The sequence below is a fragment of the Dermacentor andersoni genome, unplaced genomic scaffold (genome assembly GCF_023375885.2).
Source record: "Dermacentor andersoni unplaced genomic scaffold, qqDerAnde1_hic_scaffold ctg00000041.1, whole genome shotgun sequence".
Classification (NCBI taxonomy): Eukaryota; Metazoa; Arthropoda; class Arachnida; order Ixodida; family Ixodidae; genus Dermacentor; species Dermacentor andersoni.
The window spans coordinates 1,576,199-1,602,382 of record NW_027314754.1 but is presented as its reverse complement, the minus strand read 5'-3'; the positions used below and the strand labels follow the sequence as shown (position 1 = coordinate 1,602,382).

Genomic DNA, 26,184 nt, shown 5'->3' with positions numbered 1-26,184 from the left:
AGTTTGAGGTAAACTTGAGCGTGGCCCGCGGCTATGGTGGCAATATCGCGGCGACTGCAAGCCTCGGTGCTCACGACTGCATCCTGCACGATGCTGTCTGCCAGCATCGCGGCTCGTAGGCTTCCATTATAAGGGGCGAGAATGTGCTGCAGCTGCTTCAAGCGTGAGCTCATTGAGCAGTTTTCCTATTTCAGCCAAATTTACGACACCTCTGCAATCCCATACGTTCGTGCACTAACCTCCACATTTCCTGCCATGTTCCTTAAATGTGTTACTTGATTAAATGTGTGATTGGGACCGCGTCCTTTAATGCACGTCATTCTTAGCGTGATGTTTCTTAAATCGCTTATTAGTTCACATAAAAGAAAAATCGCCCGAATGTTTATATAAAACCATTTAGGCCGCTAATATACCTACACCCGTTTGACCCTCATATAATTGGGCAATAAACTACAGGGGATCGAAATATTGCTGCTTCCGTTATATGCATAAAAAAGGGATAAATAGTGAAATACTTGAGAGTTCAGTAGCCTCAAAATGCTGCTTGTTTAATGCTTGCAATTGAACGTTGAGCTTGAGTACTTCTCTAAATGTGCAAATCAACCTGTTCATTAATAACTCACTTTAGTTTCTATCCTCTGCCCTAGAGATGAAGAAAAGCAAGAACTCCAGCGATAGGAAATCTTTTAATAATAGAACTTCATGCTTTGAGGAACAGTACAAATCGGTCAACAGAAAGCTGCTTCTGGTGAGAACCTCACTGTATTCTTGTTCGTTAAACTGATGCTACTTCAAGCACGTGTATTACTAATTCTAAATATTTTAGTAAGAAGAAATATTTACAATGTATCTTACATAAAAATGTATTTTTTTGGAGACTGGCGGTTGTGCTCGCCAAATATTATGGGCTTTTAGTTCTGAAAAGACAGAAATCCTTATATCGTCTATAAAAAGTTATTTCAAGCACCTGTATTTGCCTTGAAGTATTCCAATGCTGAAATTTCAATATAATAGTTATCTTATTTAATAGTTATCCGTTATTTATTGTCCTCACTGTAAAGTTCAAAGTCGGCTTGCTCGCATTAGCGTGCTTTTAAATAAATTTATTTGGTTCTGCGTAGGAGAACTATGTACTGGTGCTTGGTAGCTGCATCATTTGTGTGGGCTTAGCACTTCAGAACTAAAGAAATGAATATGTTTCAACGTCGTGACAAGCAAATATGTTGTACTTAATTTCACACATGTTTTGCACTCATGAAGCGCCAAGATGAACTATAGGAAATGCAATAGCGAAAATCTCACTTCACATATTCGTGGTGTGGCGCCGGGTTGGTAGCTAAGACGCACTACATTGAAACTGTTGGTACTCCGATGCACATTTTCAATGACTAAGCGATGCTGGGCGAATGGGACTGTAGTGCGCTCGACACGAGCCGCCGCTGTGACAGAAGCAGAAACGTCAGCGCGAAGGGTGAAGCTATGCACGTGCTTCAGACTTTCTTTTTTTTGTTTCTAGCGCTCTGATAGTCTCAATTTGTCACGCTGCATTTTTGTGGGAAATGTAATTTTCGAAGGTACAAAAATATATATTGCTTATCCTAAGAGCTCGTTTTACTTTTCTTATAACAATGACCCTGATGATTCGAAATTTTAGATGTAATAATTAGCTGTTCTTCATTTGCGATGAGTTAATTCGTACCACCCATCGCCTCATTGTCGCCACCACTGACGACATGATTCAGAGGGAACCGTGCCTTTATTTCAGCGCGCGCCTACTTTAAATATTTCTTAGTCTTTATGGAAACATCTTGAATGTACTATTATTTACTATCAGTGCGTATTACCTGTATGAGTAGTCGGCCCTTGAAAAGCACTACTTGTTGCCCGTTTCTTCTCGACATCTCATAAGACAGCTTGTAGTTTAACGAATAAGGCAAGTTACCTGTTTAAAACATTTAGTTTTCCGAGTTGCATTGCAGTAAGGCACACTTTAGTGTTCCCCCCGTGGTATGATATTATGAACATTCACAACGTAAAACATATTTGTTCCAGGAAATCGATGAGAGTTACAAAGAAAATGCGAGGGCTGAAGCAACGGTAACTATTTTTCATTTCTGCGTCTGACTTTACTGTCTCTAGACTTATTGTAAACAATGCAACAAGGCTGCCAGAAACATTATGAAATATCGGAACTGCAGGCCCCTATACCTGGCGTTTCAAATTCCGTAGGCTGAGCGATAGCATGCATTCTTTAACGTAATGGCAGCTAGAATGGTGTGCTATGAAACAAATGTTTGTTTCCAACGCATATGATACCTATTTACCTGCCAGTAATTGTTTATAAGTATTGTATGTCCAAAGAAGCGCTGGTAATACATAGATACTGGCAAAATATCTTGGGTAAAGCGAGGCATGAACGAAAGTCAGCTCATAGCGGGGCTCAGTAAATACTAACAACGTCATGAGTAAATCTGAAAAGAAATCCTTCGGCTCATTGGAACAATAAGTTGTGTCCAAATCTACGCCTGAGTGGCAGCTCTCACTAAAATTCTTTACGGCGATCTTGAGGCCAGTGTTTGCTGGTTGTATGTTTCGGAAATACGCGGTTATAACTGTACACCATCTATAAGACACCTACAGAACATCATCAAATGTTTTGGCAACGCTATTGGCTACTTTTCGCTCACGAAAAATTTTTGATTTGGCTATTTTTGAGCTGCATTTTGAGAATATTGTGGATATCTTTTTGTTGGGGTCATCTGGCAACATTGGCGGGAGGTAGGAGGGGGGCTTACGACTCCGCCAACCAATGTGTAGTTTGCACGGCCATCCACGGTCGCGCGCCCCGTATCTTCAAGAGGAGCTGCAGTGGGCTCACACCTTTGTTCGCACTGTTTTCGCACCGCACTTGCGATGAAGCGATAGACCGCACTGTCACTTCGCTGGCTGCTGCCGCTGCGCTTGCTTACACCAGAGTTTTGACAGCGAATATCCGCACTCATCAAGTGTGGTGTGTCATGCTTGCTTGTGCGCGCGGACGCCATGCTTGTTAAATCCGTTAGGTAATGTTTGCTAATTTATACGGCTGATAACACTAATATCGTTACTTCGTATACCTCTCCACTAATTTGCTATCGCAGTCGCTGCTTCGCCTTTCGCGCGAAACTGCTACTTTGTTAGTTGCGTCGGTGCCACCGTACTGTGCTGTGTACGCTGTAAGAGTTGGAGTCAGGCATTAAAAAGTGGTAGGGGACCCATGCTGTCGTCCAACTCATCCACGCTTGGGACGTTGTTGAAGGGAGGAACTTGCTCTCATCGAGAGCGAGGAGTACGAGATTTATTTACAATATCTACATGAAGACAGGAGAACGTTACATTTCATCAGTCTAGTATAACTGAAAACGAAGCACGAAGCACACCTAGCAGCCGAAAACGGCTGCTTGAAAACCCTCTGTCCTCCCTATATCCCTATGTGTGGAAAAACTGCCGCCCAACCTTCGTCCAATCGGACAGTCCAAAGTCGCCGTAGTCGTAGTCGACCCGCCTTTGAAGGGGGAGTGTTCCACACTGACGTCTGCACTTTTGTTTCACTGAACACACCGAGCGGAGAGGGAACTTGCAGACAGGGGTTGCGATGCGTGACTCAAACTGGCGCTTCTTGATTCCAGAGCTGACTCCGCAGTTAGCCGCCGCGTCTGTGAAATGACTGTGACAATTGCTGGGGCCCGTGAGAAAGTGACGTAGAACACCCTTTTACAGGAGTTCTCTTGCTCCGACTAGACTGTGAAGGCGACAGCGAACCAACTAACAATACTTGGTCCGCCAAACGTGGTTAGCCTTGCTGGCGCTGTTAGGCTGTCTGAAAGAGGCGCATTGTTGGCTTTACAAAGCGACTCGTCGCAGCGGGCTGGAAGAGGTTCGAAGGTCACAAACTCTGCAGGCCGATCGTAACAACGCCAATGCGCGTGGCGTCTCTCGCGCAAATTCTGCTGCCGCTATATTTTCGTTATGGAAGTTTCTCTTGCATGGTTCTTTGTTACTGATTTGGAAGAATGCAAGAATGTGGTCACTTCGCGTATAGTTACTTTCACAGATCAGCGATTTGAAGGATCTTGTGGATTGAAATTTGGCTGCTGTCAGCTACAGCATGGATGGCGCTGCTTCCGGGTGTCTTGTGCATAAGGCGGCAATTTTGTGTACGTGATTGTTGCTCGCAAGCACCAAAAGCAATTTTTTGACTACCTTGCATGCTTAAACGCTAATGCGTTTGAGGGCAAGGTAAAGTGACACAGTGGTATTTGCGTCAACAAGCAGAGGCTTCTTATTGACGTTCACGTAATTAGATGACGACCCGCTAGCTGGTCGGCAAACAGAGCAGCGACTCCCACCTATTACGGAAGCGACAACCGAAAAACACTGAAAGCGCAGCGTATGAAGAACTTTCGTGTTAAGCAGCTAAAGGAACGCCAGTAAATTGTTTCGGCATGAACATATTACTTCAATCACGAACGACGAACATTCTGAGATACTGTATAACATACATATAATTCAAATGAAAGCAGCTTGGTAGGAGCTAACAAATTTTCACGCAAACGTTTTTTTGTTCAAGTGCATTTGCGGCTAGACTATATAGATATATAATAAGAAATTTGCGAATGTATCTAATTATCTTAAGATACAAATTCAAAGTATCGAATTTGATACAATAATTTAGGTAGTGTCTTGTATGTGTATCTCAAATACTTGTTCCCCGAGTATCCTGTATCGTATCATGATACAAATGGAAAGTATCTTTGGCCAGCCTTGGTTACACAACGTCACTCGAAGGGATTATTAGGCAGCTATCATTTAAACGGCAACATTGTAAGGAAATTAAAGTGGAATATGACTGCAAGTTCACGAAATACGTTTACACTTAATATGGTTCAAGGATGTCAGGCCTTCATCGCACCATTCTAGGCGATGGTCCTGGTCTTTCTGTAGCATTGTATACTATCAAATGAGCTAACAATGGTTCGGTAATAACACAGTCATCACCAGACATGCGGATATATGAAGGTACATGCAGGGCTACGCCGTTAATGTCTATTAGGAAAAGAGAAAGACCCAGGACAGAGTCTTCAGTTGCAGCTGGTGAATAGCCTATCTACTTTTCTCTATAGACAATATATAAACTGGGAGTAGACAAACAGAAATAGAAACTTTATTGACTCTCGTCTATAGAAAATATATAGACAAAGAATGGACAAAAGTACATAGATATTGTATCGACTTTCGTCTGCAGGTAACCTACAGAGGGGAAGTAGACAAAAAGAACCAAACACCTTATCGACTTTTTTCTTTAGACCATCTATAGAATTCGAGTAGACGAAAAGAAATGGAAACTTGTCGACTCTCGTATATAGACAGTCTATAGAAGGGACATAGACAAAAAGAAACAAACTTATTATCGATTTTTTTCTATAGACCGTTTATAGAATGCGAATAGACAAAAAGAAATAGAAATATCATCGACATTCGTCATAGACATTCTATAGACTTTGAATCAACGAAAGGCCCAAAGTATAGAAAGGCAAGGTCATCTGTAAAAAGTCTACTCTATAGACAGTCTAAACTAATTTTTGTAAGGGTGGGAAGCTGATGGCCTCTTCCTTGACCATGGAAGGAACTGCAAGTCCGGCTGCAGAATTCCAAGGATAAAACAAACTATCGCCTTCCTCAACTTTAAGTGGGATTTGAGTGGAACTGCTTTCTTTGCGTCAGGATGTAGCCCGAATGTATTTCTGAGGCATAAATTGAAATAGACTTCCCCTAACACTCGATTGACAGCTTATTATACACTCATCCTTCCTAAACTTAAATATGCATGCATTGTGTGGGATCTTTTCACCCAAGGTGACTCTAATGCCTTGGAAATAATACAGGGCAACGTGGTAAGATACATTTTTTCCAACTACCGCTCAACTAGCTCCCCAAACACCCTAATGTTAACATACAACATTCAAACATTGCAATTACGATGAAAAATTCAGACTGAAATTCCTTTTCTTGCTGAAAAACAAATATTTCTCTCTTAGCCCGCACGGTTTCCTTAAAACACTTGTAGCGAGCCGTGCAAGGCATCTACATGCTGAATCTTTAACGCCTGATCTCACGAGGACTAAGCTTTTCAAGTATTCCTTCTTTCCCCGAACCATATCAGACGGGAACAATTTGCTTATAGCACATCTATTGAGCATTGCGGCTATTGAATAATTAAGATGTTAAATTTGTTTTGTTTTTGTGCGTTCTTTTTATTTAATATAATATGTAAATATACCAATAAATTATATACTGCTTTAACACTGTTTAGAATATGCATTGTTGCTCTTTTTCGTAACATTTATTTGTTATCTCACCCAGTGTTCTACATCTTGTTCAATTGTATTATTTTTCTACCCTATTGTATATTTGCCATTTTAATTATCAATCCTTAATTTTTGTATACTATCAATGAACCTCCTGCTTGGGCGCTTCCTGGGGCCTGCAGTATGTTATGAATAAATGAAATAAATAAAAAACTTTACTTCTCAGCTCAACGTATGTAAGATTCACGGTTGAGGTTAATATCACCCTACTATATTATTAGAAAGCGTCGTGTTCACAATCGAACCGCCTTAGCCTCTGGTGACTCATGCGCCAAATACCCCCGCTCGCGCAGGCTGTGCAACGTGAAGCATTAAATTAGAGAGAAGTAGACAATAAATGGACTTTTTTTTTTCAATAAAGTAGGGCTTATTTGCATGTAGGAAATTTTTTATGTGTTCCTTTATTTCTAGTACTAGAACATTCTTTATGGGAGACTCTCAGTTTAGTTTTATAGTATAGTGGATTCATCATATATCGGACATATGACAGTGCTGGTAATGGAGATAGTATTGATTATTCGCGCACCGCTTATTGATGCTCAATCTTTGCATGGATGTTTTTTCAATCCACTAGAACGGCTGTGGCACACAAGGCTTGCGGCAATCCTTTTCGGTGAGTAAACTAAGTGTTTTTTTCTGGATAGAAATTACCACGAGGGAATAATTTACTGTCTTTAATTTGCCGATTTAACAACATAATATGTGTAGCATAAGTACCACTGCAGACTCGAGTTCAGCAGAAAGTAGGACTTAGATGGGATTGAAGATTACTGGATAATTTTCGGCTTATTGCTTTAAATAGGAATTCGGATTTTGCTTCTTGAATTACAGCGAAAGGGTGGCAATCCGCATATAATCGCTATTAGCGGCGAAAATTAGCAGTGGCGCCCTCTCGCGTGTGACATCACGGCCAGGACGCCGCTCGCTCCGTCTCGCTCGGCGGCCGCGCACGCTCGCTCCCTTCGTGTACGCTTGGGGTATGGGTGGCTCGAGCCGCACTTATTGAAGGGTATGTCGGCTTCTTTCTGCTGCCATGCCTGAACCATAGTTCCTTCTCCTAAAGCACGTGAGTCAATAAAATTTGGGGCTTGAATATCGCAAGCTCTGTAGCGTTGAACGGGGCTACTGGATTTACAATGCATATATGCGCCGGGTCTGTCCATAAATTTTGCGTAAAACGAATGTCTGCAAATTCAACGCGCAAAGTTGTGTACGATGCTTGGCTAAACATTTAACATTCCCTTAGAATTTAGCTATGTGAGACATTGCATTTTAACATGAAAGAAACATCTTGGTAATTGGTGGCAGCATGTTATCCGTGTTATAAAGACATTGCCCAGCGAAGCTGTCATCATGATTCTTATTACTGTGGTGAGTTGCTCTAGCCAAATATGGCCATTTATTAATGCGTAAAAGAAAGAGTTAGGCGCCTATATTTTATGAAAAAGTTTGCTGCTAGTTTCACCCCTCTCTGAAACAGGCCTCCAAAGAACGAAACGCTCATGGCTGCTAACACGACGGCGCGTCATGTGGAGTATTTACATATTTAATTCGCAAATACCATAGTAGCAGTCACTCGAAAGAAATTTTTCGTTGTTAAGATCGAGAGCCAACCAATTGCAAGCGATGAAATGCTTCATAGTGGCCCTCAGTAGCCTTTATCGACAATATGGCCCACCCATCACGCAACGGTAAAACGCAACGGTAGCAACGGACGGTCGGTATGGTGAGGCACGCTTTGTTCGTGAAACCCATCAGTTCACTACAATTTCGAGTTGAAACCATAAAGCATTTTTTTACAGCTCCAATTGGAATGGCAAAAGTATTCTCGCGCTACTAAAGCGCAGCCTAGATTGCCTAGAAAAGGAAAATTCAAGCACTCTCTGTCTCACCATGTCTCGATCCAGCGCTGTTTAATTATGCAAACGGAGATCTATTCGCTTCGTCGGTACATAAAACAGAACTTCGCCCAACTGCAGGCAATTGCTCCAATCTAATGGCAAACATTCATAAAGAAAACACTACAAGACTTACATATATATTCACTTGATTTTTGACCCTCCACAAGGGAATCATATCTTCAATATGTCCCGTACTACTAATTATTGACACTTCGGCTTCTTTCTGGCTGCAGCCATACGGACCAAAAGTCGAATTTCTCTAAAAAATTTGGGCCGAGCAGCCTGTGTCAGTTCGCCAAACAAATTCGTTTTGTATATTCCTCAAGCACCAGTAAATTTCTCAAGTGAGTTGGACGTGTAGCACAGAAAAGGCATATATATTGGTACATTCCATTTTTTATTCTGTAAATAGACGTAAGCCTTCATTAGCTTTACTTCAAATTACCGCCGCTTGAGATAAACACGTGAAGAAGCGCCTAATTTTAATAAGCATTCAAAGAAGCAAGTTGTGCTTGTAGAACCTAGCTGCAGTATTAGTTAAGTCCTTGTGTTACTGCCGAGCGTTTCTGTGAAGAAACGCAAAAATTCGATATTACACCATGAACTACCTGTCGTGAGCAAACCAGTTTTAGCGGATTGTAACTGTTGTAGAAGTCATACATAGCCAGCGTCTGTGACATACTTATTGCACCGCAGCAGGTATGGTATCCATAACTGGATTCTTATTTTCTATATTTCTTGCGGTTGTCGATTGAAAAAACCGCAATGGGCTGGTCTGCGCTCCATCGGCTGGCACTGTAGCGTTGCCTTTGAGACCTGCATTGTCGTCTAAGAAATAAGCTATTTGAATAAATTTTCGCAAATGAAGACGTCGTAAAAATATATTTGAGACGACCGCCATAAGTATACGAGCAGAGAGAACGAGGGCGAGCAAACGAAAACACCGCAGAAAGCGCCCGGACACCGCCCGAACTGTAGCAGACGACAGGCGCGAGCCCTTGCCCTGACGTCACGCGAGCGGCGCTCGCAGCGCCCCTGTAGTTCGTTCTCGGGGCTAATACACAAGGATGTAATGTGAAAACGCTTAAGCGTTTCAGCAATTTAGTCGTTTCCTTTTGAATAGTGACATATTCGTACTGCCGCCCCCTCAACAACAATGTTTATGTTAAGGAAGAATGTCACAGTTGGTAAATCTGTCTAGTAGGAAGGGTATTCCAATATATTAAACCAGCTGTATGCCAAAAGCTCACGCACTATCAACGCACTGTTCTCAGGGGCAATATGGTAGTGCACAGTCGAGCGCTTTCTTTCGACGAATTTGCGTATACGCAGTGAACACAATCTCTAATGGATTTCCCGAGTTTAAGGTAACGATTTACATTGATGATTTGACCTTGAGCACGAAGTTTTGGTGCATAATTTCATGGTAGTACAAAAATGCACTATCCGTGCCTTGAATGGGATCGCAGAAACTATTTAGTCTAGGAATACTTCTTATATAGGGTATTCGATAGGCGATGACGTGACTTATGTGCAACTCATTGCTGATCACTTTCGCCTCTGTCGTTTCGAATGATCCTTTCAGCGAGATGGCACAATTGACAGCACAGATGAATGTTATGAGGATTATTATGACGTTTACACGATGAAAGTGACGAGACAGAGGGTGTTGTGACTTTATATACAAGTGCAGAGAAATAATAGGATAGCTTGATGAGGCATTTGGAGTAGCCGCGCTCCACTTTCAAGCTTGTCGTGCTTTATTGAAGAGGAACAAATGCGCATTGTTATATCCAGTGACCCTGTCACCGTGAAAGTGTGGCACTTGCCCAGTGACTTCAGTTTGCGTGGAAAAGTGGCACCTATCAACGTGGCGCATATTCTATCATCAGTTGACAAGCTCCCAACTGCCCATACGCCATGTTACAAGTTTTCTGTCCCCAATCAACAACCGACCCAGTAATACTTACGCTTTCGCAAAAACTCCATGGCTCTAGTGCACCTTAAAAGATTAGAAACTGTACAACATAACGAAAAGTGCGCAAGTTCCTAACGGATGCTGATAGCACATAAACAGTCGCCGGAGGCTAAGTCTGGCGAGTGTGGAAAGCGTTCCAGCACTGCGATGAAACTGCCGGCTGTGGGTGAGTCGAGGTCTGGCAGTGAACAGCTTAAGGGTAAGAATGAGAAGGGGCATATTTACAAAATAGTGACGCAGTGGGTCATACGCAGTTCATATATCTAAGTGGGACGTTTCGCTTATTAAGCCTTGCTTCAGCTTCCCTTTTACAGGGGAACTAAAATGTGGCTAACGTCTCTACCATTGAGTGTACCGATAGGGCTCGCGTCGCTGTCTTGTGCTTCTCCGTAACTCTTGAGGGCGCTCTGTGGAAGATCAGCCTTCGGGCGCGAGGCTCTCTTCATGTTGCGGATCTACCAGGTGGAAGTGCTCTCGCGTGCGCCGAAATTCCCGGCCGACGTCAGCCTTGACGATCGTCAAGCGGCCTTCATCGGCTGGTCTCAGAAACACGGTGAGAAGTCAGGTCCACTAATCTGTATTGCACACTGTGACCTTCTGTCCTTACGTGAGAGGCGACATGCTCTTGCTGCCACGATTGTTGTAGGTCCACTGTCGATGGAGTATTTGTTAAAGGCGGCCCTCAACCACGTCAGATGGGATTGTTCGCGGTTCCAAATAGGTAGTAGGCACCGCTAGAACAGTCCCAGTCTGGCGCCCCATCAGCCTCTGCACGGAGGTCTGGAGCACATCATCACGTGCGGTATTGCGCCATTCAAGTGACGCCATTTGAAACACGGGTATTTTAAAGGAACGCTTTTTTAAAAGCTTTTTTTTTTGCTTCCTGAACTTCTCTCTCCGTCGGGCCGTTGGAACGTGGATGATAGGGGCTTGTGATGATGTGATCAACACCCAAGGTGTTCAGAAAGTCCTTGAACTTGTTTAGCGCTATGGGGTCTAACCAGATGCGCACTTTGTCTTCCTTAAGTACTGTGACCGTATTTCTCGACCATTCCTTCGGGCCCTTTACGTTTGATATCATGCCTTGTTCTTCGATGCGCTGCCCCTCTTCTTCAACTTTTTCTTGAAGGGCCACTGCAAATGCGCTGGCTGGCCCCGTGATTCCTACGGCTCTAGGTTTTAGCTTCATTGCCTACTCCACGCCTTTGATCTGTCCCAGTCCACTGAAAACTTCTGAGAAAGGTTGTGCTGCTGGGTAAACTCTTCGACGTGAATGTTTTGCACGCGACAAAGAAACCCGATACGTTTTGCCACTAATCTGCTCAGACACACGCACGCTTATCCTTCTACCACGAAAAATGAGACTTCGTGCACGCTACTGCTTGCGAACACGCGCAGCCACATTGTTCCTGTCGCAGTAGTAGTCCTAGTAGTCGGTTAATGTGGCGTGACAGGTTGTCTTGTTCGGCAGCTTTTAAGCATGTTAGCTTAAAATGACAAAAGATTTAGCACCTGTGTCTACCTTACACGTGAACTTTCGGCCTTCATTGTCTACTGTAGCTCTCCAATAATCTGTCACTTCGACTGTGCTGACTGTGAGGGCTTGTAAAAAGAAATCATATTCGCATGCTTGAACCTCGCGCAACTCGTTTTAACGCCTCTAGTTTGTCACCGCATCGACAATTTATATGCTTAACCAAAGACATTACGCCCATTACACTTTAAGCGTGTTTTTCCTTCAGCCAGAGAAATTTCGCCGCGGTGACCGGCGAAATTACTGTGGCACGAGCGGCTTCTGTGCCTTTACTGAATATTTTAAATTGGTCCTGTTTTAGTTCCTCGGCCCGGCAAATTTATTGGCCCCATTGTATGACGGGCTCTCGGCAATAGGACTTTCCTGCAGGCTTTTGTCTCGCAGTCCCAGAATGATTCGGCTACGGAGCAAACGACCTTCTAGGTCGCCGAACTCGCAGCTCTTTGTTGAAAGCCTAAGGTCTGTTAACTATACATTGAAACACTTCCCTTTTTTTTTGTCTCTTGATCCGAAACGATTTTCTTGAACGGCAAGTGTGTGACAAGTTAATAGAATTCTTCCAATTTCTTAAGCAAAATGTCGGCGCTGTTCCTATCAGCTTCATTCTCAAATTTGAAGGCGCTGTAAGCATTCCAGCCTTCCTCTCCAACTGTTACAACTAATGTAGCTTACTCTACTTCTTTAGACTGCTTGCTTACTGAGTAGCCAGGGATAGCAATGGCAACTCACTTTTCCAAGTTGGTATCCAAGTCAGGCATCCGCTGGCTGGTGCAGTTCTTTTGGCGCTCGTTGACCGGGCTGACTAAGTGACGGTGATTCGTAGCCAGCATCTGTGCGAGTCGAGGTCAGGTAATGGACAGCTATATCGAACAGCAGTTTACGATAGGTAGCGAAGCACTGGAAGTGGTAAGGGAATACATCTACTTAGGGCAGGTAGTGACCACGGATCCGGATCATGAGACTGAAATAACCAGAAGAATAAGAATGGGTTGGGGTGCGTTTGGCAGGCATTCTCAAATCATGAACAGCAGGTTGCCACTATCCCTCAAAAGGAAAGTGTACAACAGCTGTGTGTTACAATTAGTACAATTATTACATGACCGGGGTAGTTGGAGAAGTATGGGAGAGGCCTTTGCCCTGCAGTGGGCGTAACTTGGCTGATGATGATGATGATATCGAAAGAATGGAAAGGGCTTCATATACATAGTACTGCCGTAGTGGGTGACGCGCGCTTAATATTTCTAAGCGTGACGTCGTGCTAATTGAGACTTGATTGACATGTTAAAATGCACTATCAATGCAGAGATTGCAGGGACATACTTGTGGTGCATATTTCCCCATAGTTTCTTTGACAAATTTGGCCGCATGCGGCACACACAGTGTCCTAGCTGCTTTAGGATCTCTACTTAAAAAGTGACATTGAAAAAATCGCATTTTGGTTTAAAGTGGTGGGCAGAATTTCATGGCAGTGACAAAAAACACGGTCAACATTTCGTTGATCCTTGCTTTCTTCTTACGGACTTTTCACTTAGCATTTTTTTGAACTTCACTCAGCTAGCAGTATGTCTATCCGTATCTAACCTCTTTCACGGAACCTTGGGTCAATGTACAGACAGCATTGTACTTCTGTTCTGCGGAAACGGGGTTCAAAACGAACCATCGAATCATGTTAGGTTGAATAACATATGCTGGTGTAGCATTCTTGAGGAAACCGTCGCTCTTATTCTTTTTTTTGAGTGGCTTGTTTATTGCACATTTCTTGTAATATTGATAACGCCACCTATCGGTTGGTGGGGCAGTGAGACGAAGATATTATGGCCGATAGTTAAAGGCTATATTGATAATAAGTGGTACGTAAGTATAGACTCCGATAAAGAAATTAGTTATTTTCAAGCGGCGTTTTTTGCTTTATATATTTGCCTGCACGATACTTGGTGCCAGAGTTGTCAAAATTTAGTTAATTTCAGTGCACGTCTTGAGCACTGAAAGAAGACGCATGTCTGTGTACGCGAAATTTCTTTCTGTCAAACGTTATCAGAGAAATTGTTACTTCGGAGACCTCGATGCCGTTCAAAAGTTGTAGGACACTGTGCCGGATCATCTTGGAACACCTAATATTTCATGACTTTCCCCCTAGACATCGGAAATTAAGTTATGCTAAAGACTACGTCATGCTGTCCCAACGGGCTTCAAGAAACATCATTGCACGAAACGTTTTTTTATCTAGGCGGCTACTCGACATTGTCTCTCGTTAAACAAAGTTGTGCCAAGTCTACCAGCATGTTTGTGTCAAGTGACTAATTGTATGCGACATTGATATTTTGTAATCCACCTCCTAGTAGTCGTGTCTGTATTCTTCTTTTGATGCTAATAGTGTAAACTCATTTTTAGCATCCATGTAAAGATTCTAGTTTATAGAATAGTGTTCCCAATTTAAATTATCATACTGTGTTTAGTTTATACGATCAGCATGCTGATTTCGGAAACTGTGGCGAAACGTTGGTACAGAAACAGTTACAAACAGTGACGTGAAACATACGGCAAGAATATAAGCTCATTTATGATCACATTGAGCTCAAAAATATATAGTAGTACGTCCATACGTAAATTTACCGGATATAACGGCGATCCCACTGTGACGCATTTATTTGCCAGAATTCTGGCGCAGCAAACTACCATAGACTAGAAATGCAACACAGACAGACACACCGCTCTGTGCTTCTGCCCTAGTCCCTCAGCTCTTGCGGCATCGCAGTTGTGGTATTCAATAATGCACCAACTAGCCCAACAAACTGTTTCATTGACGCATTTATCCTACCACATCCGTATAGTCCTATACACTGCAAGCTTAATATATAAATTCCTTTGCAGAAACCAAAATCACCCTGCGTGCAGTGGAAAACAACCTTAAGCGAAGACCTTGCTGACAACATTGGCCTCCAGTTGGCTTTTAAAGTGAGTTTCAGCAATGCCTCACGGAAATACTCATGCGATGTGCTTCGGACTCGTGAAATGTCTATGTAACACTTCGAAAGAAATAATTGACATTCTTACGCCAAATAAACGCATCATCAAACAATTACATGTGCTCATTTTATACAGAAATGTTTTCGATGAAGGATATTGTTCCATGCACAAACCGGGTTTTCTGCAGGTACAATCTTTCTGGAAACCTGCTTGATGTATCTCTAATAACGGGGCCGTAACTTTGGATGAAACCACCTGCGCCTTGCCAAATATCTCTGAAATAATGACAAAGACGTGTTCACTTCAAAGAAATTGTGCGTAAGATGCAAACCAGTCCTCCACAGCGGTATCATTTCTGTCGCGGAAGACCTTCGGATCACGTTGTCAGGGAAGCCCTGTACACTGTGGCGGCTGTTCCGTAGAAATATGGCGGACTGGGCCGGAGTTGCCGGTGGGTCGGTGTTGTGGGTCATGATGGGCGTAAGCGTTCGCCGGCGAAGCTCCAGGGTGCGAGCAGCGTGTGAACGCCAACAACCTTTACCAATTGACAACAGGTTTATTGGCAGGGCTTTCCTTCATAGACGCGACGAGCAGAAACGACAAAGCAGTGTGAGGCACCGTCTCGAAAGACACCAGTGGCCAGCAGCCGGAGCAGAGTGAGCCGAGCGCTTGCGATGCTGCTGGACGCAGGCGCTTCTTCTTGGCAGCCCAGTATATCTGCGAATGCATTGCAAGTATAGACTGTTGCTGCCGGAGCGTAGCGCAGCCTCCCACCACTCGCCCCCCCCCCCCAAACCCCCCATGCCATGCATTTCGCGCAGCGGAAGACGGCGCGTTTGCTTTCCGCTTCCTTCGTTCGCGCCTATCGGTTGGAACCGCGATCGTCGGCTTCCCTCGGGTTTTTTCTCTCGCACATACAGCATACGTCGCGCGATGACGGTGTTATTGCCCTTGGACTTTCAACGGGAAATCACGGAAACGCCGACGGCGACGGCAAAAATGCGCCTGGAGTGTCCATATATTTGATATCGCAAATAAATGAAGTTAAGCATTTCACTTCATGAGCATAGAGCTGCTTAATTTATTAACCCTTCAAAATTGCTCTAAAACGCTTAGGCGGCATGTCTTGTAATTCCTTACACTACGGTGCCTTACTGACAGTAATTCGGTTCACATTGTGCAAGGAATGAAAAAAAGCTAACTGTGCTTCCTTATGTCGCGCTTGGTTCTAGATTAAGGTCACGTACGGGGCACCATGAGCACATGGACAGGCCCACATTGAAACCATTGTTCGTTGGAGCGTCGGTTCTTTATACCGAAGCGATATAAAAGCAATCCGTCTACAGGTAAAATTATTATTACACAGCCATATTGCGCATAAGCTATCCGTTGCACTTTTCAACCGCTAAGTAAGGAAAGTCCTGCACCTTGTGCATTTCATGGTGAGAGGCTCACAGAGTCAAAATAAGAATGCGCGTGCACCTGCACTTGGAGGATAAGGAAATGCGACTTATTTTGGACGCAACGAGATGAAAATTCCTATGTATATTTTGAAAAATTGCAACTCAGAATCTACAAGCCGATATCCAAATGGGTTTTTAGCAAAAAGAAAAAAAAAACGTGGCTGCGAGTGTGGGAGATAACAACAGCTACGTAATTATGTGTAAACAGAACTGTGTATGTGTAAACAGAAGATGCGCACAGTTGCCGTATTCTTTACTCGGTACTTCGTGATATCGTATACGAAAAAAAAAAACAAGCTGACAAAAACCGTGTGTAAGTTCATGGCATCTGCTTTTGAAATGCTGGCGTTAATCAACAGCAAGACTTCTATCCCCATTAGGCTCACCTTGAAATCTTTCCAAAGGTCAATATGGTAGACTTTGAAAAAGAGTAGAAGCAAGAGAAAAGAAAGCTGGGAAACACCTAAGTGAGCACGTCTGTACACGTAAGGTAACAATTAATAGGGACACATGAACTATGGAAACGGTCATGCATTTCGACAATACTTTAAATTCATCCTCACACCCTTTCTGCTATTTTCTTTGCCACCGGCTACCACACAAGTTAAAGATGGTTGCATGATTACGCTGCCTAAAATGAAGTAAACTTGAGGCATACTAAGACTGCAGTACTTCGAGGTGAACTTAAAGGGCACGATTTTGGTGAACGGCCTAGATATACCGTCCTCACTTTTATTTCCAGGCATATGACCAAGTACTTCAAGAAGAATGTGAAGGGATAGACACTCGTCTAAGTGGCCTAGAGAACGTTACGGGATTGCAGCTGTTCTTCATTTCAACTGCTAGGGTAAGTTGTCTGCATTTGGATAAACAATAATATTCTATATGAGCGAAAATTTCTGTATTGTTTTAAGATGCCTACTAATGCTTTTGCATTATTTGTACAGACTCAGTGCAGAATAGCTGATAACGCTACGCTCATCAACGAGATAAGGAAGGCAAAATACAGCGCTGCGCCTAACAGGTAAGAAAAAAATATAGATTCAGGAAATGTGTATGTGTGGTTTCATCGTATTATTTCCGTTTTTTTCTTCTTTTTCACAGAATTTGCAATCAAACGAAAATTAGCGCGCAGTTATATCTTTCTACATATTGTTCTTTTTGTTTTATTGTTCAAATATATAGTAGTAGTAACTCATCAGTTGAAGTTATTCTAGCGGACACAACCTAATATTTTCAGCATTTCCTTTCTTTTGGCCACTATGCGAGGAAGAGTCAGCAAAGTGCCACAAGTAATTCGAGAACACTTAGGGTGCCACGGAGGGCCACACGGAATAAAAAATCATTCAACAATTAATTCCATTTATTCTATGCTGGTTTCAAATACCTTTCTTTTACCATTAAATATTAAGAAGCATTGCAGCAAGGAACCTAATCGACCTAGGTCTCAAAGGTGACTTCCTGTTGAGAAAATTTTTTTGGCCCATTTTCAGTTGCTGTGCAGTTTTAGTTTACCATCACCAGATTCAAAGTATGCCGGGGTCTGTGAACAGTTCCGTATTAAAGGTATTGAACCAGCTGCTCAGGCACTTGAACTTGTTTTAATTTAATAGCTCTCACCTACTGCGGAGGTCTTGCAAAGGCGCAGAACTCAAAAATAAATAAAAGAGATGCAGTGAGTAAAGAAACCAGCTATAATTTTAAAAAAAAGGAAATGAATTATCAATCAAAGTACCAAATATAATATAATTGTAATGACACCTATCAGTTGTAGCAAAATATCAAACAGTAGTAGTTTTTGAGTAAAATGGGCGTTTTAATATTACAGTGAATGCGGCCCTAAATCTTGAATAAAGAAGACAACTAGAATTCTTCAAAACTACATGTCGGGAATATGGTGCGCACAACCGCAAACAAATTAGAAGACTGCTGAATGCGCAATGAAGCGCAAAAGTAAAGGGAACGCCAATGCACTTCTCCGTAATGTTTCGGAATTTCTTGCAACTGAAAGCACAGTGTGCGAGTCCGAGTAATAAGGCTTGAGCCTTGAGATGTGTACAAGTTTAGTAAAAAAGGCCCTATGCACAGTTGGGGCCACCTCTTCACAAATATTGTAGGTCAGGTCAATCATTCGACCCACGTGTCGGAAATGGTGCCCGGAGGAGGATCAGACATATATTGAGGCCCACGGGCGTTGTGCGTACAGTTTAGGCGCGGGCAGTGAGGTCATGAGCGTAGGACCAGATAGAGGGTGTATTACTAGGAAGCAGAGTCGAAATGGAGGAGCGGGTAGGGGAAATACCTGAGATACAAGGGTGAATAGCCCGCAGGGCCGTGCCGACAGCCTGACAAAGGGCAATGCAGAGTCCGAGTAACGGTGTTTTTTCTTGACGTACATTGCGAGCATGTTGGTACGCAAGTGGTCGAGGTACTCGGTGAGTCCATTTCTTTGCGGGCGATAAGCCTTCGTGAACTGATGATGAGCGGTGCATGACTGACAAAGATCAGCAACAACTCTGGCGAGAAAACTGATGCAGCGATGCCTCAGGAGCAGACCGGAAGAACCGAGGCAAAGAATAATTTTATGATGTCGGTGATGTCGGTGGATCAACTGATAGGGAGCACCCACTATGATAAGAAATTGAGTCATATCATCAATGGCGACGGCAATACATCGGTTGCCTATGTGTGACGTTGAGAAAAGTATAGGGAGGTCCAGCACCACGCGAAAGATGGCTCAGTGGAAATGTCGGTGGGCTTGAGTACGCCGACTGGAAGCGAGGAACGTTTCTTGTGACGTTGCTCGTGCCAACCAATGTATCGTCGAAAAAAATAGTGAAGGCCAGGCCAGAAAAAAGCGTACTGGGCGTTGTCATAAGTGCGCGTGACGCCCAAGCGGGCAACGGGGAGAGCAGAGGAGACGTCATGAGGCTGCGGGAACACGGCGCGGCCAATGCGTAGGTGTCCGTAAACGCAGACAAGAGGTCAGGCGCCATCGGGTTGCAAGTTGCACCCGTACAGGAAATCGTCTTTTAAAACGAAAACACGAGGTGTATGATGCAAGTGTTGAGCGGTGAGACGGTCGATGGTAAACCTTACGGAGGGATCACGGCTCTGCTGAATGGCGACATAGAGAAATTGCATATGGACAGCGCGCGGGCATCGGTGTCGTCGTCGGTGCGATCAGGCGGGCAAGTCGTATGACGGTACAGGCAGAAGGCGTCCTTGTGTAATCACCTTTATTTGTATGGCACAGAAAATGACTATACTCTTATCCCAACACCCTGCGTCCGAGTCGTCCAGGGAGGTCTTTCAGCGAGGACAGCCAGCAGACACATCATGGTCTCTAACGACGGAGAAGTGTGGCGGCTAAATTTCACGGCGACTAAAATGGGAGCACGGCATTCACTCTCCGGTGTAGAAAATTCCGCTCTGATGCGAAGAAGAGCTGGTTCGCGTAAGCAATACCACAGATGATACCGGGCTGCTGTTGGGCAAGAATAACACCGATGCCGCGGCCATTCGCATCTTTGCAAACTTCGGTGTCGGCAACAGAGTCCAAATCAATAAAAATATCTCGGCTCATGAGCCTTGCTAGAAGGAGGTAAATAGCTGCGGCTTTTCCCGGTCTACATGAACAGCAACTTTCTTCTTGGTAAAATCGGCAAGAGGCCACGTGATGTCCGCGAAGTTCTTAATGGAGTGCCAAAATAGGCAAGACTTCAAAGAAGGTTCGAACAATGTTTTAAGAACCGGGGAGCAGGAATTAACCCACCGTCATTGCACAGTAGCTATGGTCTTGGGCTGCTGAGTACGAGGTCGCGTGATCGAATCCTGGCAACGGCGGCCGCATTTCAATGGGGGTGAAATGCGAAAACTCCCGTGTACTTAGATTTAGGTGCACGTTCCAGAACCCCAGGTAGTCGAAATTTCTGCAGTCCTCCACTACGGCATGCTTCATAATCAGAAAGTAGTTTTGGCACGTAAAACCCCACAATTTAATTTTTAAGCGGGAATAATTTGACAGCGTGGACTTTGTATGAATTAAGCTGTATTCGGGCAGCGTCGACGGGGTGGCTACTCCCTTTGATGTGGCGGTGCCCGAAACGATATTCAGTATTGCTCAGCTGCAGGCCCGCTTTTCGAAAAACGGGAAAAACAGAGATATTTCAAAAGAGATGGCTTTCGAGGCCGGGCGAAAAAACATGGACATCATAAAGATAGCACAATCATATGAATCAATTAAGACCTCGGAGAGCAGAGTCCGTCATGCTTGCGAAATTGGAAGTTGAATTTCAGAGCTAACGTTAAGTTTCTAGAGGCATCCGCCATAATGAATGCTGTTTTCCTAGCTTCTTTTCGTCAGCCAAATTCCAGAACAGCGGTTGAGGGAAGAGGAGTCCCTGTCGCCGCGCAAAAAGACATTACACCGTCGATGCGTGGAACTGGGTACACGTGGCTCTTTCTAAGCTCTCATGCCTCAAATGAGGGCTGAGGTTATAGGATCTTTTGCGTGTTCACATCATCGGTCTTGCCGGGGATGTATAAGTTTTTCTTTCCGTCTATTAGCGTTAACGCTCCACGAAGATTTGGTTAGAAGCAGACGACAGAACATATATGAAGAGGAATTCAGTCCTAAACAGTATTTTTAAAACGATTATATTTGGCAACAAATAAAGTAAAAGTAATACATTTGGGTAAACGTAGGCCTAATCGCCGTAAAAGTTACATATATCCCGTCCTAAACACAAAGCCAGAACGAATCCATATAGAAGCAAAAGTGTGTAACGTGTGACCGCACAGAATCATCATTTCATCCACACGCCAATGATTTGTCCAACTGTTTTGTTGTACCGGCTGAAGCGACTAAAATGCAACTTTGCAAGATATTCAGATAACATATAGAACATTTTCGTTTTTGTTAAAGACAATCGCTATGTATGCAAGTATTCTCGTGCATCACACGTCATATTCTTTGTACAGAGGGATTATTTCGGATTCATTTTCCCATTGAGATTCGACCGTAGCTTAAAACGCGCAATAAGCTCTCACTTTCTCTACGCTAGTCTCGCTATACATTTGTTTCGTATTTAGTATCTGAAGAAGGTTTTCCACGAAATCATTTTAATATATTTATCCAAAACGGTCAATAATAGACCCTCTCCTAATTCTTACTCTGTTGGAGATAAGAAACAAATTGAGGGTTAATTTTGGTAGGGGTAGTGTGCGCTGCGTAGAACATATGGCAGTGTACAAGGAATCAAACTGTTATTTTTTTTGTTGTTATTCTCGTACGAACAAAAACTCTTAGCTTTTTAAAGCAGGTCCGCCTGCTGTGTCCTGTTTTTCACTCTTGGGTTTCATGTACAATAATGCTTGTCAGCTATAACCTCTTCGAGAATACATTAGACGGAAGTGAGCGTAATATAGATGAAAAATTGATTAAAAGAATTTAAAAATGCTGCATTTCATATAAAGGAAATTTCTTTCCATGTGAAACTATTGAGAACATTGTTCTCGTCTCGCTTCTCTGCCACCTTATTCGCGGCAAAAGATCTCGGTTCCTCACAAACTATTGCTCCAGAAAGGCTTCAGACAAACTAAATCATATGCTATATTATAAACAATTACCAAATAACACTTTTCTATAGGCTATAAAGCAAATTCGCAAACACGGTTTTCGTTAAATAATTTACATATTTAATGTGAATGCCCAGGATCACTATATTTCTTTTGCTTAATAATAGTGAATATGACCCTTCTATTAAATAAAAATGAAGATTTCCATCACAACAAGCGGCGCTACAGTTACTGGCTTTAGAGGTGCCCATCACCTGTAAAAGAAGCCTGCTTAAGAGGAACCAATATCTCGAGGGCTCGTACGTGATGCACGTCTACGATGAAATCGGTTTGTTCGGCTAAGAAGTAACTGTATCGAATACGATCACGTCGGTTTATCTACAATGAAGGACATATTTGTACCAGCTTTAGGAACACATTTGTTCTTTTCAAGAAAGATTGATTATTGCGAAAAAGTAACGCTAATAAAACATCAAGCTTACAACTGTCCAGCTCAGCAATAAAAAAAAGATATCAGTGTTTTGAAACGGCATCTATTAAGACATTTCTGGCGGACAACACTGATATATTATACACCACAATGAAATATGCCCGTAGGTTTAGCAAACCACTCCTTTTAACCATGTAACTATTTGACGCAAGCTATAAAATCAAAAATTTCCGCACGGAATGTGCTAACATATGTTCAAAGAACTACGATATCCTTTCTGATGCCGAGTTATAGGTTTTTAACCGTTGTTCTTTACTTCTTTTCAATTTTACCACACTTTGTCGTTCTATGGAAAACCGTATTATGTCTAAAATCAAAGTCCTGTTTTTTGCATGCAATACGTTTCAGGTTTCACCATTATATGCAACGCGTTTCGTTAGAACCAGTTGGGAGATTGTTTATCGAAAGCATGTATGCATCTCCCGTGCAATTCAAAGCGAATGTCCAAGTTGGCCCAGATCTAAATCTTCATATCCGTAAGCTTCATTCGCAAGATCGAGCAAATAGCAGTTTGACCTTACAAAATGCGTAGAGCGATATCATATGTATCCCGTTGTTGCCGAGTTCACTGTGTAATCACGAAACAGTTTACAACGCGGCCGAAAGTGAGATAACCCCTGCTCTTGTTAGCTAGAAATAACGCTGACGAAGCGCTTTATTCTGTAAGTCGCAACATTAAAAGAGTTCATTTCGTTCGTTCAAATAAAAAGATTCGCAGCACGCATGTACTTTAAATTGTTGCGTCAGTGGCGGCGAGTGAACGCTCTCTGTCTTGCAGTCTGTTTGAGCCGTCAACCACGCACTTCAGATAGAGCGAGCAGAGCCTTCTTTGTCCTCTGTTTTTCTTCGCTGTCGCGTGAATGTTGGCTAGGCTAGTGGTTAGATGTGTGTAACGTGCTCGCTGACAGTTGCGTCGAAGATTATCTCCGTGCTGTGAACACAGTTTGAGTTCAGGGCACAACTTAGCTATCAACTAAAAAGACCTGCCACTTCGTAGCAATCACAGAACTTGCAAGTAGGTAGGTTTTGCTGCGCGTTTGAGTATTCTGATTACACATATTGGTCAGTCTGTTGAAGGGAACTTTCGACCGAAGTCTTCGTTTTTCCTGCAGTTATTTTCACTTACCCGGAAGTCGCCACCGCTCTTCGCGAGGCGTGTCGTTGAAGCACAGCAGGTTGTAGCGTGGATATCGGTGCTGCTTAAGCTATGTAGTTTCTTTGTGAACAAATGGTAAACCCTGCAAATATTTACACGAAATATAAGAAGACTCACGACAGTGGCTCGCTGTGCCCTTGAAATGGAAGATTGCTTCACCTGCAGCTATCCCCCTAAAATTATGCGGTACATTGATAATCTTAATAACCATTTCTCAATAGTATCTTCCGTTTAGTTGGCAGTAAGTGACAATTTCGGCATCTCTGTACCACTCCTGCATGGGCCGTGAAGGGCCTGCAGTATATTCAAATCAAAAAATAAATAAAGGACGTCATAGTTGTTGAGCCGCTACCCAAAACACCCAGATGTTACTTATTTGGCGTCTACGCTGACGTATTATTGTTAATTTTTTACGTCAACAGTATTGGAGCACCTCCGCTCATTAATTAAAAATAACACGCGGATGTGATTTTTGCGTTCTGCATAGCTGCATTAGTGCAACTGCCATCATACTTTTGGCATATTGGAAAGGCGAATTTCTGGCTCAAGCTATATGTGCAAAATGTTTGAGTTCTACCAAAATGTACTGCGATTTAATAGGCAGAACTTCTCGGAGCAGATTGGTGCAGATGACACAATGATTACTTTCCCAGTTGTCCTGTAAACTTCATGATAGCTTTAGAGACCAAGTAGCAGACTAGAGCGCACTAGCTCCGGTCTACCTCTCTGTCTTTCCTATGAATAAATTCTATTCTAATTCTAATTAGAGACCAAGTGACATCAACAATTTAAAACATGCCCAGTGTGGCTATGTCGTCAAATCAACAAAATTGGTAGATATATGCTAGGGTAATGCGAACAATCATTCTCAGAACAAAATGTGTGTTGACCGGCTTGTCTGAGTAATTGGTCTTCATTTCGCTACAACGAAACCTAATAGTGTTCAGTAGTGAGTCGAAAATGAATAAAATGCTTCTTCATAGCCTGCGTGGGCTGGCAATGTAAAAATAACTAAATTAGACTGGTTTCAGAGGTTGCTTTGGCTGTTCATGAAACCTTCCAGGTGACGTACAAACGAAGAAACGCTTACCCTGGCATCGAAAAAAGTTGTAATTTCTTTAGTTTTTAGCACAGCGATATTGTTTTAAAACGGATATTGAACAGGTACGATTTATTTGGTATAAATGTGCTGATTCGAGTTACTATAACTCCGTCAGCAAACTAAAGAAAAGTTGCAACAGAGCTAGTCTCTCCTGGCGTTATCGCTTAAGTGACATACAAGTGAACTTAAAATTACAGTTCCACATTATTATATCAACAAAGCTCTATTCTGAGAAATTTGAAACGGTACAAATTACATGTACTGCAGTGTAATTACCGTTTCATTAAGTTGTTTTGTAGATGCAGTAATATCGTGTGTAAAGATAACCATTCCTTGTTTTGCAAAATCATAACATGTCTCTGTTATTTATTTTTTAGGGTCAACGTGGCCATGAAAAATTTTGAAGAGTTTGCTAGGGCCTTCAACTGCTCACGTGGCTCCCCTTTGTATCCGCCCAGAAATGAAACCTGCTCTTTATGGTGAAGAAGAACCAGACGACTACAGCATGTAACAACTGCTTTGAAAAGTTGAATAAATAAACACTATCGATGTGCAAAGGTTATTGCTTAATGAGTTTTGCGTCTTCTTGGCACATTGGCACCAATTCGCTAGAATTCCAGTCATGCGCAGTGCGTGAAAAAAGTGCATACTGGATTAATGTGGTAGTTACTCTCACGCATCTTTAGAGAATGGAACACGCGTGAGGACGAGTAGGTGAGCTGTTTCAAAAACTTGTGCTTATCAACATCAGTTTTGTTGTTTAGTGCATACTAAAACTATAAGAGCTTTAGGAATTGACCTCTTTGAACACAGCCTGTGGACGACGATGATGAATAATAATAATAATATGCAACGCGCTTACGGTACCTGTCGGACAAAGACTACGACTTCCACAGGGTGTGAGGTGGAGTTGGTGTCAACGATAAAGAATACTCAACGTAATGTGCGTGAAAAACTAATGAAAACTGCCTAAATAAAACTCAACTGAGAGAAAGCAATTAGGCCAGTTTGTTGTATTGCGTTGTTGCAAACTCATAAGCAGCAACATTATACTCGGAAGCATAACGCACCAGCACTAAACTCGGCAACATAATGCAGCGCCACACTCTGCGCTAAACGGTGCTCTCACATTTGCACATCGTCAGAATTTCTCAGGTGCCCCCATAATTTGCCATGTACCCTTAATGGTAAATCTGCATTTTTACAGATCGCCGGTACTTTGTGACAGGAAAGCAATGTGTGCCAAATGAATGTAAAAGCGATAACAGTCATAGATGCTTATCTTACCTATATAAGCAGCCATTTCAATAAATCCGTAAAAGGAAACTAGGGCATCTAAAATTCATTCGACATGGCTTCGTCCTGCGCCAGACGCACAGAGTTACTCGACGATGATCTTGGAGTTATACTTCATATTTGCCTGGCGTATCCACAGAGATGTGGAGGCTTTCAAGTCGGTGCTCTCTGGTGAATATTATAGCGATAAAAAAGTGTGCATCGGCTGCGTAGACGTGCTCTACTCGTGTTAGTATCAGAAAATAATTGTGGCCAGAAGCTACGTACCCCATGCATTCACTCAAGAAGGGGGACCTTTGCGCAACAGACA

At 42.9% G+C, this 26,184-nt stretch overlaps 1 protein-coding gene across 1 annotated transcript; it reads left to right on the top strand.

Moving 5' to 3' along the window:
- The first annotated feature begins 649 nt into the window (after positions 1 to 649).
- Positions 650 to 25,128, top strand: LOC129381663 (phosphate-regulating neutral endopeptidase PHEX-like). Its single transcript, XM_055064699.2, has 7 exons — positions 650 to 748; positions 2,053 to 2,097; positions 6,982 to 7,020; positions 14,692 to 14,775; positions 16,993 to 17,097; positions 17,198 to 17,274; positions 24,956 to 25,128. The coding sequence occupies exons 1-7, from the start codon at positions 650 to 652 to the stop codon at positions 25,059 to 25,061; spliced, it is 555 nt and encodes a 184-aa protein (XP_054920674.2). The 3' UTR covers positions 25,062 to 25,128.
- Positions 25,129 to 26,184: the final 1,056 nt, after the last annotated feature.